This window comes from Malaclemys terrapin, chromosome 8 (assembly GCF_027887155.1).
Source record: "Malaclemys terrapin pileata isolate rMalTer1 chromosome 8, rMalTer1.hap1, whole genome shotgun sequence".
NCBI classification, from domain to species: domain Eukaryota; kingdom Metazoa; phylum Chordata; order Testudines; family Emydidae; genus Malaclemys; species Malaclemys terrapin.
This window is the reverse complement of record NC_071512.1, coordinates 22011062-22029039: the sequence shown is the minus strand read 5'-3', so window position 1 is coordinate 22029039 and position 17978 is coordinate 22011062. Positions and strand designations below refer to the sequence as shown.

General features: G+C 48.9%; 1 protein-coding gene across 2 annotated transcripts in view; it reads right to left on the bottom strand.

The window, feature by feature from the left end:
* Positions 1-15366, bottom strand: part of PPARGC1B (PPARG coactivator 1 beta) — a 92916-nt gene extending 77550 nt beyond the window's left edge. For both annotated transcript variants that reach the window (XM_054037735.1, XM_054037736.1), the window contains exon 1: positions 15256-15366. In XM_054037735.1, the coding sequence (XP_053893710.1) occupies positions 15256-15339 (84 nt within the window). In that variant the 5' untranslated portion in view covers positions 15340-15366. The remainder of the gene's footprint in view (positions 1-15255) is intronic.
* Between the last annotated feature and the right edge of the window lie 2612 nt (positions 15367-17978).

Genomic DNA, 17978 nt, shown 5'->3' with positions numbered 1-17978 from the left:
ATCATTTGCTTGCGATGAAAAACAATGAGTCTGGATACAAACGGCAGAAGCCCAGTGCTCGCGAAGCATGTGCTGTGGGCAATGCCATGTATGCACTTCAGCTCCTCTGAGGGTCGGCAAGCCATCCAGCAGCAGAATTCTGGGCATATTTTTTCCTTTAGTAAGGCATCCCTTGAAAAGGAAACAATAAGAAATTCACTGAGCATAACAAGTCAAGTAGCTGAGGGACCTTCCACATCCCTGTGGAAAAGATACAGCAGCCACATCCTATGCATGTTCCAGTCAGAGACTGGATCACAAGTCAGATCAGTTAGCACTTCAAACAGCTCAGCTGAGCGACAGAGCCTAAGACAGGGATGTCTGGGTTTGAATATCAGCTCTGAAAAGGAGGGGGCATGTGTGGGTGTCTCTGTCTATACAGTTATAAATAGATGGGTACAGAGACTCCTGTAGCACAGAGTGTTCATCAGATCCAATGTTCTTAGGACAGCAACACAGATATACACAAATGGAGGAGCCCACCAGAGGAAGGGTCAGACCATATAATCATGATGCCCAGCCTAGTCGTAAATCAGATCAGAGAGATCACAGGTTAAATCGGGGACCACACTACACATCTATGGGGAGTTATCTTTCCACTGACATTTGGTTCACACTTCAAAAGGATTTTACATCTGCATGTTGCTATAGCAGAATCCCCAGATAATGTAAGAGAGAAACTGCATATCACAGTGCAATTTGCACAACACTGACCTACATATGGAGCCAAATCCTGCGCTCGGGTTCTTGTTTGTTGCTCCCACTGAAGACCACAGGAGCTTTCCATGTGCATCCGGAATTGAGGGCAGAATTTGGCCCAAATATGTGTCTCAGGAGCTGCATGTGGGGTGCATATAGACTTGTTAACCTGAAATAAGAATGGAGTTTGCAGGCCACCCTAATGGCCCAGCTGGCAGAAGAGACCAGAGTTCAATCTATTTCCTCAGGAAAGTTTAGCTCGTAGGCTGCGTCCAGTTTTACGCTCTCCCTCCAGACGGCGTGACCGAGACTCAAGGAACTGGGTAGGACTGGAACTCCAGATGCTCCCATAGACCTGCCTATCTATATTTCTCACAGTGGATTCCAGTTCTTTCCACTGGCCACTCAACTAATTCAGCCAAGTGGTGCAGTAAAGCAATGGCCACAAACAAGATGTTATGAAGCCATCTCTGACTAATAGAAATCACACGCGTCAAGACTCTTTCCATCCCATAGTCTTAAAGGGCAAACTGCACATTTTTTCATTAAATGAGCTAAATGTATTTTTAATGTGCTCAGTGCCACAAATACCAGGGCAACAAAGGGCATTCGCCTTCACTATTGTTTCCCTTTCCACCCCCAAATGTCAAGCCTGCTGGCTTCGCTCTGATGCCCTGGAATTTATCATCCTGAGATGTCACAGCCACAGTGCCCATTAGAACCCTGCTGAAGCACAGAACTTGCAGAAGTGCAGGGAAGTGAAGTTATTCAGTCCTACAGCACAGTTTTGCCTTGTGTATTTCTGAATATGATTATTGCATCCCCTCTGACATACAGAATATTAATAAAACAGTTGGCCAAACTTGCACTCTTGCCTCAAATTATATTTAGATATTTGAAAAATAAATCTGCAATTCACCTTTAAGGCAATTTTTTATCCGCTGCCCCCACTTAGGATGCTGGTTGTTGCTGTAATAGCAATGAGAATAATCCCAAAGCATGGAAATAACATAGGACCCAATTTTTCAAAAGAGCCCAGCTCCTCTTTACACATCTCCAACAAACTGCCCAGAAATTACAGACTAGCGAGCTTAACTTCAGTATCCGGAAAGATAACGGAGCAAATAATTATACAATCAATTTGCAAATACCTAGAAGATAATAAGCTGATAAATAACAGTCAGCATGGATTTCTCAAGAACAAATTGTGTCAAACCAACATAATAGCTTTCTCTGACAGGGTAACAAGCCTTTTAGATAGTGGGGAAGGAGTAGATGTGGTATATCTTGACTTTAATAAGGCTTCTGATACTGTCTCGCATGATCTACTGAAACAAACTAGGGAAATACAACCTAGATGGAGCTACTATAAGGTGGGTGCATAACTGGTTGGAAAACCATTCCCAGAGAGTGGTTATCAGTGGTTCACAGTCATGCTGGAACGACATAACGAGTGGGGTTCCCACAGGGATCAGTTCTGGGTCCAGTTCTGTTCAATATCTTCATCAATGATTTAAATAAAGGCATAGAGAGTACACTTATAAAGTTTGCGGATGATACCAAGCTGGGAGTGGTTGCAAGTGCTTTGGAGGATAGGATTATAATTCAAAATGATCTAGACGAAATGGTGTGACGTTAATAGGATGAAAATCAATAAGGACAAATGCAAAATACTCCACTTAGGAAGAAACCATCAGTTGCACACATACAAAATGGGAAATGACTGCTTAGGAAAGAGTACTGCAGAAAGGGATCTGGGGGTCATAGTGGATTACAAGCTAAATATGAGTCAACAGTGTAACTCTGTTGCAAAAAAAGCAAATGTCATTCTGGGATGTATTAGCAGGAGTGTTGAAAGCAAGACACAAGAAGGCATTCTTCTGCTCTACTCCACGCTGATTAGGCCTCTGGAGTATTGTGTCCAGTGCTGGGCGCCACATTTCAGGAAAGATGTGGACAAATACAAGAAAGTCCAGAGAAAAGCAACAAAAATTATTAAAAGTTGTAGAAAATATGACCTATGAGGGAAGATTAAAAAAAATGGATTTATTTCGTTTGGAGAAAAGATGACTGAGAGGGGACATGATAACAGTTTTCAAGTACATAAAAAGTTGTTACAAGGAGGTGGGAGAAATTGTTCTCCTTAACCTCGGAGGATAGGACAAGAAGCAATGGGCTTAAATTGCAGCAAGGGAGGTTTAGGTTGGACATTAAGAAAAGCTTTTTAACTGTCAGAGTGGTTAAGCACTGGAATAAATGGCCTAGGGAGGTTGTGGAGTCTCCATCATTGGAGATTTTTAAGAGCAGGTTAGACAAACACCTGTCAGGGATGGTCTAGACAATATTTAGTCCTGCCATGAGTTCAGGGGACCAGACTAGATGACCTCTCGAGGTCCCTTCCAGTCCCAGGATTATGATTCTGTGTTCCTATGATTTTCAAAAGAGCTCAGTACTCCGATTCTGGATGCTGAGTACCTCTGAACATCTTCCCATCACATTTAGGTGCCAAGGGGGAATATGGGCTCTTTTGAAAGTGTGGCCAATAGTATCCTCCACAAAAGTAAATACATGCATATATTATAACATGGTGGTTTCAGATGATCTTCCATTTGATCACAGCAAACTAGTAGCAGAGCGGGGAACAGGATCCAGGCCAACAAGCTCCCAATCATTTGTTCTAAACTAGACATGCCATCTTCTGAGTTTAGTGGGTTTCAGTCTAGGACAGAGGTCGGCAACCTATGGCACGCGTGCCGATTTTTAATGGCACGCTGCTGCCTGCCGGGGTCCTGCTCAGCCCACTGCCGAACCCCGGCAGCAGGCTGAGACGGACCCCGGCAGGCAGCAGTGTGCCATTAAAAATCCCGCCCGACCCAGCCCGCTCTTCTACGCCCCCCGCCTACCGCTTGGTCCTGGCAGCTGCTGCTGTAGGGCAGGCTCCGCCAGCAGCCAAGCTTCCCCCTCCCCCGCCTCTTCCCCCAGCGTGCTGCGTCGAGCTCCGCCTCCTCTCTCTCCCTGCCGCCAATGGCCCTTGTAAGGGGGGGAGAAGAGCAGCCCCAACGCCCTCACTGCTCAGACCGGTAAGGAGGCGGAGAAGAGGCACGGGAAAGCGGGTAGGAGCGGGGCGTATCCCTCTGGCCCCCTGCCGTGAGCCGCGCAGGGGGCTGGGAGCACCCCCCAATCCCAGCCCTCTGCCCTGACCCCTGAACCCCTCTTGCACCCCAGCCCCCTGCATCCCCCCCCCACAACCCCATCCCTGATTCCTGCACCCTCCACACATACCCAGCCCCCTCACACCCCATGCCCTGACTCCTGCACCCCCTCACACACCCCCAGACCTCTGCCCTGACCCCTGCACCCCCCTTGATCCCAACTCCCTGCATCCCCCCCACGACCCCATGCCCTGACTCCTGCACCCCCTCACATGCCCCAGCCCTCTGCCCTGACTCCTGCACCCTCCACATATACCCTGCCTCCCCCACACACCCCTGCCCTGACTCCTGCACTCCCCACACCCCCTGCCCTGACTCCTGCACTACCCACACATACCCAGCCCCCTCACACCCCATGCCCTGACTCTTGCACCCCCCACATCCCCACCCCGAGCACCAGGTTGGCAGCGGGCTGAGCAGGGCCAGCAGCTAGGACCCCAGCTGGCAAGGGGCCGGCAGCCAGAACCCCAGACCGGCAGTGGGCTGAGCGGGGCCGGCAGTTGGGAGGCTGGCTGGCAGGAGTCAGCGGATGGAACCCCAGACTGGCAGCAGGCTGAGCCGCTCGGCCCGCTGCTGGTTTGGGGTGCCGGCCCTGCTCAGCCTGCCGCCCATCTGGGGTCCCGGCCCCCGGCCCCACTCAGCCTGCTGCTGGTCTGGGATTCTGGCTGCCGGCCCGGGGTTCTGGGTGCCGGCCCCTGGCCAGCTGGGATCCCAGCCGCCAGCCCCGCTCAGCCCACTGCCAACCTGGGGTTCTGGCTGCTGGCCCCTTGCCAGCTGGGGTTCTGCAGCAGGCCCCGCTCAGCCCGCTGCCGTCCTAGGTGAACGGAACCCCAGGCTGGCAGCGAGCTGAGCAAGCCGGCAGCTTAAGATCAGCATTTTAATTTAATTTTAAATGAAGCTTTTTAAACATTTTGAAAACCTTGTTTACTTTACATACAACAGTATTTAGTTATATTATATATAGACTTATAGAGAGAGAGAGACCTTCTAAAAAACGTTAAAATGTATTACCGGCACGCGAAACCTTTACATTAAAATGAATAAATGAAGACTCGGCACACCACTTCTGAAAGGTTGCCGACCCCTGGTCTAGGACCTTGTAGACAGAGAGCAAATCACAAGACTGGCAGTTTGAGGACAGAACTCCATGCTGACTGAACTCCCCATTGAGCCCTAGATAAGATTCCTCTAGGTCAGGGTGATATTGATCCCTCGGCCTGCACCGCTTCTCACAGCCCACACTGGCCTGTAGCGACGAACCACAGAGAGTGGGAGCTGCGATCGGCTGAAACTATGGACGCGGCAGGTAAACAAACCGGCCCAGCCCGCTAGAGGGCTTACCCTGGCGGGCCGCGGGCCAAAGGTTGCCGATCCCTGGTCTAGATGTTGGGCCTAATTTGAACTGTAGGCCACTTGATCATATCCCTCTTGCATGACACAAAGCTCCATCGGAAGGAATTGTTAGAGCGGTCCCTTAGTCAGCTCTAGGATGGTTAGGAAAGGAAGGCAGCTAACTAGCTATAGTTTCAAGGGGGCCAATGATTCATGAGTGGTCAATACATTTTTAAAGTAAATTTAACAGGAAATTCAATGCAAAGCTTAATCAGCTTAAAAGCAAAGGATTATGAAAGTCACATCCACCCTCTTTGAACAAGGAGAACCCAGCCTGTTAGTGTCCAGCCTGTTCAAGTCCCAAGAATTCAGGGAACAGGGAGAACAGACTGGAACAAAGTTCACCGAAGCCTCACTGGATGCCTGGTGAAGAGCATTCATGCAGCAGGAAAGGGCTCCGTCAGCTGGTAGAGCACAAGTCAGTATGCAATCCCTCTTCCCTGCTGTGGATGTGGCCTGAGAGTCCCCTGAGGAAGTAGTGATGGGCACCAGGATGGCCAGCCCAGGGCACTGAGACTGAAATGATTAACCAGGGCTAAAGATGTTGCTCTCAGTAGTGGGTTTCCTAGTTGAAGGGTAACAGCATTGCCTTAAGGAGATGGCACATTTTCCAGTGCTTTGCCGATGCATGTACTTAGGACGCTCACATTGCCCAAGTTAGAGTTCCACTGGCAACTTGCCCAAAGCCAAAGGACCACATCTCCTTTGCATAACATGGAGCAAATTGCAGTGCTGTCTTCAATAAAGAGGCAGCCTACTGAGTTTACAGGGTCCATCTTGAAATGCTCTTTCTTGATCCTAGGAGAAGCACTATCTTTCTGAGGAGATGTAAAACCCAGGCTTCCTCGGCACTTGCCTTCAGTGGGCGTCATGGGGGTTGGATACCACATAGCCTGATTATTACTGTTACCTTACTGTATACGTAACAACCACGCTAGATGAAATCATAGTCACTGTTTGCTCTAAATCAATCCAGCCGGTTCAGTAATGAACAATTATACTGGCCTGGATATTCTCTCCCGTGCATGCAAAAAGTGCACTCACTGTGGCATCCTGCCTCTGCAACATCTATTGCAACATTTCAGTGCTACATTTTCACTTTCATAATGCAAACATGACAGCTAATTTCTACCACCAAGCACTCAACTAGGTTGAAAAAACCGCCCAGCTGCAACGACAGCAAGCAACACTTCCTCTTCCCAACAGCAACTCACGGAGGGTCTGATCCTGAGCTCACTTAACCCGTGTAGCTCCATTGACTTTAGTGGAGTTATGCCTCATTTACGCCAGAAGTGAAAGCAGAAACAGGCCCAGACTCAGGGCAGCAGGAGGTTATGCTCAGACAACTTGCAAACTCCACCATACAGGGATTGAAAAGAAATCTGATTAGATGGTGATAGGCTTCCTGGTGTGTGCATGTATCTCAGCAATGGTGTTCCTCTGCACACTGCTCTGACCACACCAGCTTCATACACACAGGATCCTGCGGCTTGGCGAGGGATATTCTAGTCCCCTGGAGAGTCCTGTCAGCTTCAGGATTTCCTTGCCCTTGAACTGCAGGGAAACTTGGGCTCTCCTCAGGGGAGGTGAAGGTGGCTCTTAGCCTGGTGAATGCCTGGCCACCCTGCCTGGGATGAATAGGTTACTTGCAGCTCTTTTTGAATAACAAATGTGGAAGCTGCAGCAGCAATGAACTCCACAAACTGAAACAAGAACTGAGCTGTCTGACCAGCAAGGGCTGTCTCACCAGAATGGGGCTTTTTCTTCCAACATGCTCAGTACTGCTGCTGGGAGCACGTTCACAGCTTAGGAGCAAGACAGAGAGAGAATTTAGCAAGTCCGTCTAATCAAAATATAATTCCACACAATGATTTTATTGCAAGAGCTGGAGGCACTGCTTTCATCCTAAGCTGCCTTTTATTGCTCCCCTCAGCAGCAAAGGAAAACAGCTGTGTAAAGAATGTGTCCTTGGGTCCCAGGAGGAACACAGGGGAAGCATCACATCAGAGTTCCCAATGCCCCAGAGTCTCTCCCACTTACATTATGATGGGAGATGAGAAGTCACAGCCATCTGGGACTCCTCTACCTCTCTGCTGCTCCACACAGCAATAGCAAGGGGCCTCTTGTTCCACAACGTGTGAAGGGAAATTTGCGTCATGTTCAACCACTCTAGCTTCCCTTCCCAAGGCTGGGAAAGATTCTGGCTCTCACTGCCTGGGAGGGGAATCCGGAGACACAGAAAGGGATACAAAGAGCTGCTGAGATGCGCCAGCAGTCCCTGTCTCTTACTGCTCTTTCATTCACTCCATACCTCAGACGTGGACTTGCCACCCCCCCACACACAGACAAAGCAGTGATCTGCCACTTGGGTTATAATGCCAAAGCATTTTGAAGGTGGAAAGCACAAAAGAGGGGTTAACGGCAAACTTCTGCCCCATCTTGGGGCAAGGGGGAAAGAACAGGGAGAGGATAAATGAAGCACTGCCAAGCCGCACCCTAGCATTACCACCCAGGAGCCAGGCTAAACGTTAACCAAGTGCTAGCCACAGTGGAAGGTGACGGTCCACCCAGCATACCAGTTCATGCTCCCACAGCTGCTTGCATACATGCTGGTATTCTGAAGCAAGCACAGGGGAGTTGGGGGGAACGCCCTGACCCTGTTTAGCTTCTACAGAAACTAAGGCCAACAGGAATGTTTGCAGGGTTTGATTTCCCTTTTTCAACCCTAAGGTAAATAAGCTGCTGTTTTTAAAATCGTTGTAACCTGGCGCATGAGAGCCCCAAAGTGAAATGGACAAGGAGCAAGAGCTGAGCCGACAAGACCATAAGCACTTGCAGGACAAGATGATATAGATATAGGGGTGGGAGTACGTGCGTAAAATGCCTGCCACATCCTGGATGCTACCACAACACAAACAATAAACAAATAGTAATTTGTGTCCTTTCATAGTCCAGGCTGAGAGGAATGTGGAAAAGCAAACCAGCCTACCAGTACATCGTAACAAGCTCAGGAAATGTCTGGCGTCACATCCGCAGGTGGTGCTAAGGGCACAACTTCAATGAAACTAGGCCATTACACCAGTTGATGATTTGGCCCTCTAACTTTAGCCTGTCAGTGCTCTTTATCACTACAACTTCAGCAATTTTTTTAAAATCTCTCTCTCTTCTAAGTCTCTACAACCTGGTATTTGTCTAGCATGCAGCCTGGGCGAGGAGATGGGGAATGTCCTTCCTATTCATTTAAACTTGCAAGGAAAAGTGTGGTGACTATAATGCGATATGGTGCTGAGACCACAGAACCTGGTTCACCAGACACCATTTTAGGGACCTTCTCCCCAATACCAGCAGCAGCGCACCATCCAAAACACAACCCTGTGGAACAGGCATCACACGTTCCATTGAGTACTCTGTGGCCAAGGAGAAATGTGTTGCGTTGCCAGGGTTGTGTGCCATAGACAGCTATGCTGTTCAAAAAGCCAGATCCAAGGCTGGCTCACTGATCAATCTGCAGTTCGCAGGGTTTAGAAGCCATCTCTCTGTTAAATCATTTTATTCTGCCAAACCATCACGAGAAACATAAGCCTTACAGTGTTGCCATGGAGCGCAGCTATGCCATGGAAGCAGAAGCTGAAAAGTGGATTCCTCTGACCAAAAGCATTTACCAACAGAGGCTTGTTCTGTGGAACAAATGAAAAGAGTCTGGCGGATTTCTGTAGACAGGCATCCATATCTCATCACATCTGGCTCCTTGGTTGGCAGTCTCACAGAGAAGCCAAGAACTGCCCGAGCTACGGTCTCAACCCTAATGGCAGTTCTTCCAGGGTACGTGTGCCCTGCTGCTGTACCTGCTCTGTGATGAACAGAGGGATTCGGCCTCCAGGGCTATCAATCTGGCACTAAATTCACAACCTGAAAGTGGTACGGTAGTGAAAATACAAGTTTCACCTCAGTGGCACTTTGCACACAAACACTCCCATCAGAGCTCCTGCACTCTGCCCCTTGCTTTCCGAAGAACCATGGGACTCTGAGTTAGTTTCAGTTCTTTACGTTCATTGAGGACTTGTCCAGAGCAGAGGGGAAAGCCGAAGGAGCATCTATTCTGGTTTACTGAGTGAAGCAGAAAGAATACACTCTAGAGGTCCTGCTGAAGATCAGGGTCTTCTGCAATTTCCCCATTTCGCCCTCATGTCAGAGCCACCCTCCCTCCAGCCAAGGTGGGGTGAATCCTGCTCACTGGTGAGCTCATTAATCCTAGTCTGTGTGTTGGCCAGAAGAAGGTCACCGTTAAGTGTCATGGAATGCTCCTTCCCTGCTTCTGTCTCTGCTAGCCTGGAACACGAATGCCGAACTGCCACAGGACAGAATGCTCTTGGGCCAATCCCTAATTTAACTGAAGGAAACCAAAGGGCAATGTATGAAACCTCAGTGTCTTCCATTGTGAGGAACACAAAAGCTGGATGTCTGCTAGACAGTAGAACAGTCACATAAAAAGCACAGAAACTCGCTTGCAGCCTAACCCTCCAAATAGCTCCAAATAGCAGGAGTCACCCATTGGGCCAAGGAAAGGGGAACATGTGCATGACAGAGACCACGCTTTACAGTGCTATCATGCAACTCAACAACACGGCAATGTCAGGTCTGAGGCTCAGCGGTTTAAAGCCAGTCTCCTTAAGGGGACGAAGAAGAGGTTCTTTTGGAAATCAGCCGGGAGAGTGGGGAGATATGGGGGGGGGGGGAAATGGTGTCCGTGCATTTTTACACCCTGTCAGGTTGTCGAATGAGACCCTAGAGAAAGTAGAATTTCTTACTATAAAGAGGCTTTTGACACTGGAAAGTTTAATGTGGGCAGGCGTGCTGGAACAATTTTTATAGTGGGGGTGCTGATGAGAACCATTGAACCAAATCGTAAACCCTGTATATAATGGAAACCACTTCAAGCTTGAGGGTGTGGCAGCACCCCCAGCACTCCTAGTTCCAGCACCTATGATGTGGGATAGAAGCTCCCTTTACTAGAAACAGCAGGTTAAGACCTTAATTATTCACCTGTGGGGCAGATGCCTTTGAATCACAGGATGAAACAAGGAAAGGAATGTGCTGGTACAACACAGACAAAACCCCAAACCCACATCAGGATGCAACCAGTGGATTCCTACTATGGATAGTAAACACAGGGGCAAACTGCCAGAAATGCAAGGCTTGAAAATGGGCTGATCTGCGCATAGGTTCTGAAAAGGGACCAGTCTCCAGCACGCCCACCCGCGCTGCCAGTGAGAATTCTCCGTCTCTGCTCCTAGCAGTTAGTATCTCATCACTGAAAATGACAAATTCAGCAGCAAGCTGTACTCTGGATTTTTCACAATCAGCGCTGTGACATAAGCTGTTGCTGCAACTCCGAGCAGCGGCCACCTCACCAAAATGTCTGTATTCTGCTTTGGATGGATCAGTCTGCTCTTCGATAAACTCAGATTCAGTAATAATTGCAACACTTCTCTAGACTTGTACGTGGCTACTATTCTCAGACCCTTCTTCCCACCTCTTTTCACTGACACACACTACAAGGGAACATACCTGCATGCAGTCCAACAAAAGGTATGCTTGACACAGGTGCAAAGAAGGGTCATCTTTGGCTTGGCCTAATTACTCCAGGCCTGAAGACAAAAAGCTTTGATAAACAGCTATTGAGCAAGACTGAGAAGAAGAGCACACAAGAAGTCGAACATGGGTTTGAGCTATGAGAAATAGCTGGAGTTACGCACTGATCTAGAGGAGAAGAGCAAACTGCTTAATGATTAACAATAATAATTAACTTGCTATATGCTTTTCAACTGAGGACCTCAAAGTGCTTATGCACCCATTAAAGAATTAAGCTGTTAACAAGGTGCAGAGGAGCTAAATAAGGAATAATGTATTTCAGTCCATGTGATCTTTAAACGTCTCCAGGCAGCAGCCTGTGTTATTTTTTCCTGTGCTGATTTTTAAACAAGTCAAAAATGGAAAAGTCAGACTGAGCCTCGTTATTCCAGAGAGTCAGAAAAGATTCCATAACCCGATTGGTATCGTGGGTAGCGTCCACTATGCCTGGTCCCTTCCAACACTTGATACCCTCGACAAATTAGCTGCAATTGTCTTTATCTTTTTAAGATGACAAGAGCAGCACAGAATGCATTAAATTGGCCTATAAATCATACATTTCTGGTCACTTGCAAAATAAGCCCATTTTGGTAAGAAAAGTAAAACATAAAAAGAAAACCCTTTATTCTCTTTCAGTAGCAATGCAGTTATCATGAGAATCATCATTGCCTTCCATATGTAAATAGAGGTTAGCATGCACCCTCAGTGCAATTCTGAATAATTAAGAGACTGATGCAAATAACCATGTTAAACTTGCACTGCGCCTCTCAGGGATTTTGTCTGTTTAGCTGGGCTGGGCCACTAATCACCTACCGCTTTTGAGCACCTTGCTGTGAATTTCTGCAATACTGCTGCAAAAGAAAGGAAAAGGGGGGATGATGGAGGAGAGCTGGAGCCCTTCAGGATTTCCATGAAGGAAAGGGATAATATTCATGATCTCATGGCCTCCTGACATTTTAGCCTCTTTGGATAATCTGATCCTGTGCTAGAACACTGGGGACTTTGCAGGAGCAGCTTTCAGGCTTCATTGAGAACTCAGTAAGCCAGTTGTAAGCACAGGCTAGTACAGTAGTAATGGGGAGAGACGTCAGAGGCGAGCCTAGGAATAGGAACCGCCTCCCGTTTATAGTTATAAGCAAAGCATGTGACTGGAGCCTTCACTGCAGTTTCATCAGAGGTTAAGGTACAAGCACAATACACACTTACAACTTCAATCATTTCTCAAACAGATGCAGACAAATCACATGCTTGGACTTTAACCCTTCTATACATGTGGGGGAGAGAAGTGAAATGAAATTAACAAAAGCATCTTCCATACATACCAGCACAGACTGCATAACACTTCTGAGGAAACCTGCGCAGTCTGCAAAGATCTATTTGCTGCTGCTAACATTACACACACAACAGATGACAGCTATAACACTATGTATGTACATAGTGCTACTACTAAACTACTGTGTATATATATATATAAAAATGTGAGAGAGAGATGCAAACTCAGCAAATATTATTTCAGGAAATGTCATGGAAAAAACACTCTTATTTCATCACAAGCCATTTCACAGTTCCAAACTTTGCAGAAAATGTTCATGATAGGGTAGTGTTGCACCAAACATATAAACTCTCAAAAATGTCTGGATCGGGATATAAAAAAGAAGGGGGGGAAAGATCCTTATTGGAATAACATTTTTAGATTGGAATTTAAAATGCAAAATCTTCAGCTGTCAAAGTGCATGCACAGCATATAATATAATTATTTATTTAATGTTAAACATGCAGAAAAGATGCATTTTATTACTGGGTATCATACCTAAGACCTTTCACCTGCATAGAGAGCAACCAGACTTTTGCAGATTGTAACCTTTCTGAAATACTTTGTTTTTGTAGAATGACATCTATCTATACAATCTCATATTCTCCCATGTTTCCTCATCACTAATTCCTCTGGTAATAATAAATCCTTCCAACCAGAAAATACAAACTCTGTTTATAAAATGTCCTCTCCCCACTTCTCACCTTTTCTGACCCTTCATCTGTAATCAAACTGTCAGCAGCTTGCAGTTAATAATGAAAGTTGCCACACACACATACCCACTGCCCATGTCCCATGCTAAACTGGAATTCTCCAGTGCTGGTGTCTGCTCCAGGAGGCACAGAGACCACATCAATCTAGCTTGTGGCAAGACCTGCCTAGTTCTGTCTGGCACATGCACCCGGGGCAAATGAGATTTACTAAGTCTTCAACTATTATTTGTTATTAATCCAAACAGCAGTTCTTCCCCAGCTCCTGCAGTCAAAACAAATAAACCAGTGAGAGAAGAAGGGCTAGCATTTATGTGGCAGATCCACAATCAAAGCTGTTTTGTAATCTGTGGTTATGAGACTGAGGGTGTGTTGGGGGGGGTAAATAAATAACTATAGAAAACTCTTTACATTTGCAACAGGCTCTGGGCACATAAATCTGGCTGCAAAATGTGTGGTCGTGCTCCAGATCAGTCACGATTTCAGCTATTGCAGAGTTTATTGTTTATCCCCTTTCCGCCACCCCCCAAAATGGAAAAGCATGCAGCCCTCTGATATATCTAGCATGCACCCTCTCGTGATCATGCAGAAGCTGCCAAGGAGACTTAATCTGATTTTAATATCCAGCTCCGTCCAAAAAGGAGCTGATCCAGATTTTTAAGTCGCTTATTTGCAACAGTAAGACCCCTCTCACTCCATCCCCCAGATCTCAGCCTGCATACATGTAACCGACACACGGCATGACTCATCTGCACAGTCCAATTCTTATCTGCCCCCACACCACACAACCCCATCACCACCATATCTCTGGAGTAACAAGCAGGGGCAACACAACGTTTAATCCATCTACCAAATGCCAGCCCTAGCATTCAGGTCAGGCTGTTTGTTGGGATGGGAGAAGCCAACCCAGGCAACAACCAATTCCGCTCTCACCCCCTCGTCCCCCACTTTCTTTCACCCAGTTGTCTGAAGAAAAAGAAAAAAGGAAACACATTGGGAAGATGGGGGTGAGCAGGAATTGATACATTAACCTGACAACTTTAAGGAACTCTGCATCCACAGGGGTTCTCAAACTGGGGGTCGTGACCACTCTGGGGGTTGTGAGGTTATTACACGGGGTCGCGAGCTGTCAGCCTCCACCCCCAAACTCCGCTTCACCTCCAGCATTTATAATAGTGGCAAACGTGTTTTTAATGTATAAGGGGGGGGGGGGGGTCGTCACATTCAGAGGCTTGCTGTGTGAAAGGGGTCACCAATGCAAAAGTTTGAGAACCACTGCGACTAGACTGTTCCTTCCCAGCATTCCCCTCCACACACACACACTATCACTTCCTCCCACAACTGGACCCCCCCGGCGCTGTTACCCCCCTCCCCCAACAACTGCACTTCCTCAGACTGCCTTCCCCCCTCCACAACACTCCCCCCAGTCACACACACCCTGCAAGGACGGATTGATTGAGCCCTGGCAGGGCCCTCCTTGTGCCTTGATCGTCGTCCCCCGCCCCCCCGCCCGCCCCCCATGTGTGCAGCACGGCCGGGCTGCTATGCATGGGGAAGGTCTGGCAGAAGCACCCAGGAGTCCACGTGTGAGTGGTGCTGAAAGTGCTCGGGCGCAGCGAGCTTTCCCCCGAACAAGGGCTCGAGCCTCCTTGAGAGCGCAGCGGAGCAGCCCCCCCGGTGCCAGATCCCCCACTGCTGCGCGGGGGGCTTTGCACGCGCACCCCCGTTAGTCAGGGCTGCCGGCTGCAGCCTCCCATGCTTCTCCCACTGGGACTGCAGCAGCAGCGTGCAGCTCCCTGGGCCCCCCTCTGCCTTCCTGGTGCATGGAGGGATCACGAGTCCCTGCACCCCCAAGCTCCCTCTTCCTGGCGTAGGGCGGGAGTCAGGGCTTCCTGCACCCGCAGACTTCTCTCGCCCTCTCTGCTGTATGCGAGGAATCAGGAATGCCCCATCTTTGGTACATGGAGAAACCGGTGTTTCTGAACCCCAGACTCCCCGGTCCTCAGTGCATGAGGGGGAGCAGGGGCTTCTGCGCCCCCAGATTTCCCTCTGTCTGGTGCATAGGGATCAGGGCTCCCTGCCCCCGGTGCATGGGGGATCCCGGGCTTCCTGCACCTCACGGCTCCCCTGTTACCGGTGCATGGGGTGCAGGGCTCCCCGGTGCATGGGGGATCCGGGCTCCCTTCCCGCGGTGCACGGGGTGCAGGGCTCCCTGCTCCGCGGCTCCCCAGTGCCTGGGCCGGGCTCCCTGCTCCGGTACCTGGCTGTCAGTGAGATAGCTGAACACGAAGGAGGAGAGCTCCTCGTCCAGCAGCGCGCTGCAGTCTGGCGCCGGCTCCGCCATCTTCCAGCTCCGGCTCAGGCTCCGGCAGCGGCGGCACCAAGCATGCGGCGAGTCTAGAGCAGCGCGGAGCCGGGAAGCCGGCGGGGCGGAGCCGGGCCGCTCTGCTGGGAGGAGCCACGAGCCGGCCGGCGGCAGAAGCCGGCCTGGCGGGGGAGGAGCCGGCACTGGCGGCAGGGGGGAACTTAGCCGGCCCGCCTGTGGGAACGGCGCCTCCCGCCGCATCAGAGCCCGGGAAGGGGCCGGGTCCTGTCCTCTTGGGGTCGCTGTCCGGAGGTTCCTGGCCTGACCCTGTTCTCTGAGTCCCCAAGGGGGCAGGACCCCACCCCAAGCCTGCCCAAGGAGCAGCCCCCCCACAGAGCGCCTCCCCCAAGTACGGATCCCAATTTTAGTTGGACTTATTCCTGGAAGTTTCATCACGTGATATCATCTTTAATTAAAGATTAATCTTTAATTCCTGGCGACTCCAGGACAATCCTGGAGGGTTGGCAATTGTTCAGCCAAAGGACCGTCCCCCCCCGGAGAGCCTCCCCCACGGGGATAGGTCTCCCCCCAGAAAGCATCCCCGAGGGGCAAGATCCCGCCCCTGAGAGCCTCTCCCAAGGCTGCAGGCCCCCCCCCCGACAGCGTCCCCTGAGAGCTCCCCCCCAAAGGGGCATCCCTTCCTCAAGAGTCTCCCTGAAGGAGCCAGCCCCACACACATACCCCCAAGAGCATCCCCAATTCAGGTACTTAGCCCCACAGCGCCCCCCCATCTGCCCCTTCCTTAGGAAGGGCCCTGCCTCACCTTGCTCCTCATTCCCCTGCTAGGACACCCCTGCATTCCACCAGAGCCAAAGCCAAGCCCTGTGTGGAAGCCAGGCAGCAGAGCGTTTCTCATTGCAGTGGGCAGAGCTCTTCCCTGGGGGGCGCAGGATAGCTCCCACTGAGAGCTCAGAACCCTTGGGATTCTGGGGTGGAGGACACTCAGAACAGCTCTCCCTGGGCAGCCAGGGCAGGGGTCAAAACACTTCCCATGGGGTGGGAGGAAGGCAGCCCCAAAATCAAACCATCTGGGCAGGACACACTGGCCTAACTCATGTAATTTCCAACTCCTCGTAGGGCTGTTCTGACATCGGGGTCTGTGTCACACCTTTGGGCCCTGGCCGGGTCGTGAATAACACTGATGATACCCCCCAATAATGTTAAAGAGAGCTCTCCAGGGATGAGCAAATCCCTTTGTTTGAATCTCACATCAATGACGTAAGGCAATGCTGTCCCCTCACCCCTGCATTTTGGTGCGACAGCAAACGGATGGCTCTCCAATCATGCTTTTCTACGTTTATCTTATTCCATAAAGTTCACTGCAAAAGCTGTCTGAGCCGAGCCCTGAGGGTCCCAGGAAGATAGAGAAGCAACTCCCCATACCTTCTCTCAATCGATATGTTAGACAGAAATGGGACAAAAGCAGAAAAAAGAATAAAAATGTCCATTAGTTACATGCTGTTTCAGGTCAGAAAACAGAATACAATCAATTCAAAGAGATAAGGCCAGCTATTTACTAAGGCCTCCTCCATGCACAGTGTTTGTACTGGTATAATTGTGTTGTTTGGGGTTGATTTTTTTTTTTTTAACCAAAAAAGTTATACTGATACATCCCTCGTGTGGATAAAGTTATGTGTATAAAGGTGCCTTATAGCAGTAGAGGTTATTTTCCTTCTGTACAGGAATAAACTCTACTGGTATAAGCCACATTTATACTGATTAAATTGCATCTGCACTAGGTAGGTTGTGCTGCTTTAGCTATACTGGCATATTGTGCTGCTTTAATGACATACTCTAACTTTTGAAATCCTTTTATTACTGGCTGTAGCACTGACTGCTGTGAGAAGTCCTTCTGACTTCAGTCGGCCTATTCATGGTAATAAACGTTATGCCCAACAGTAAAAATGTTGGCAGGACTGGTCCTTTAAATTGGAGAGACCAAACTTTACAGCACCTCAGACTACATTGGCAGCGTGCCAGGAGCCTGAGAATTGCACCTTGTTGGCATATAAATGCACATAGTCATTAGAATTGCTTGCACGGGGCCCTCAGCCATGTGACTAGCCCCTGAATATACACAATAAGGAGAGTACATAGTGACCCAAAGTGAAGAATGAAGAGGACTGAAAGGTCGCTGCTAACTCAGGGCTGCATTTCATGTGTGGTGTTCTCTCTGTCAGAGTGAATGGTTTCATGTTGCAGGCACACTTTTCTGGCTTACATTTTGCTGCCCATATTAAAAGCTCGTTCAGAAATAATTCATCACTGGACCAAAATTTCATGAACATTCTAACTTCACATATCCACAAGGATTACAAGGGGGAAAAGCACTGCTTGGCAGTGCAGACAGTTAAATTAGCCGACGTGAAATTGATCAGAGTAGCAACACATGCAAACTATTGGGCCCAGATCCCCAAATCCTATCAAACTGCTCAGATGAGACCATATGATACTTATGTGCATAAGCTGATTATGCAAGTAAGGGATATGTACTGATTTAGGTGGAGTGCATCATGGTTGTATTTCTCTAAATGGATTAATATAAATTTATTGTTGTTTGAGGCCATCAGCAATAAAAATCTGTAGTTGTTGAACTTTGTCTTCACACTGCTGTTTCA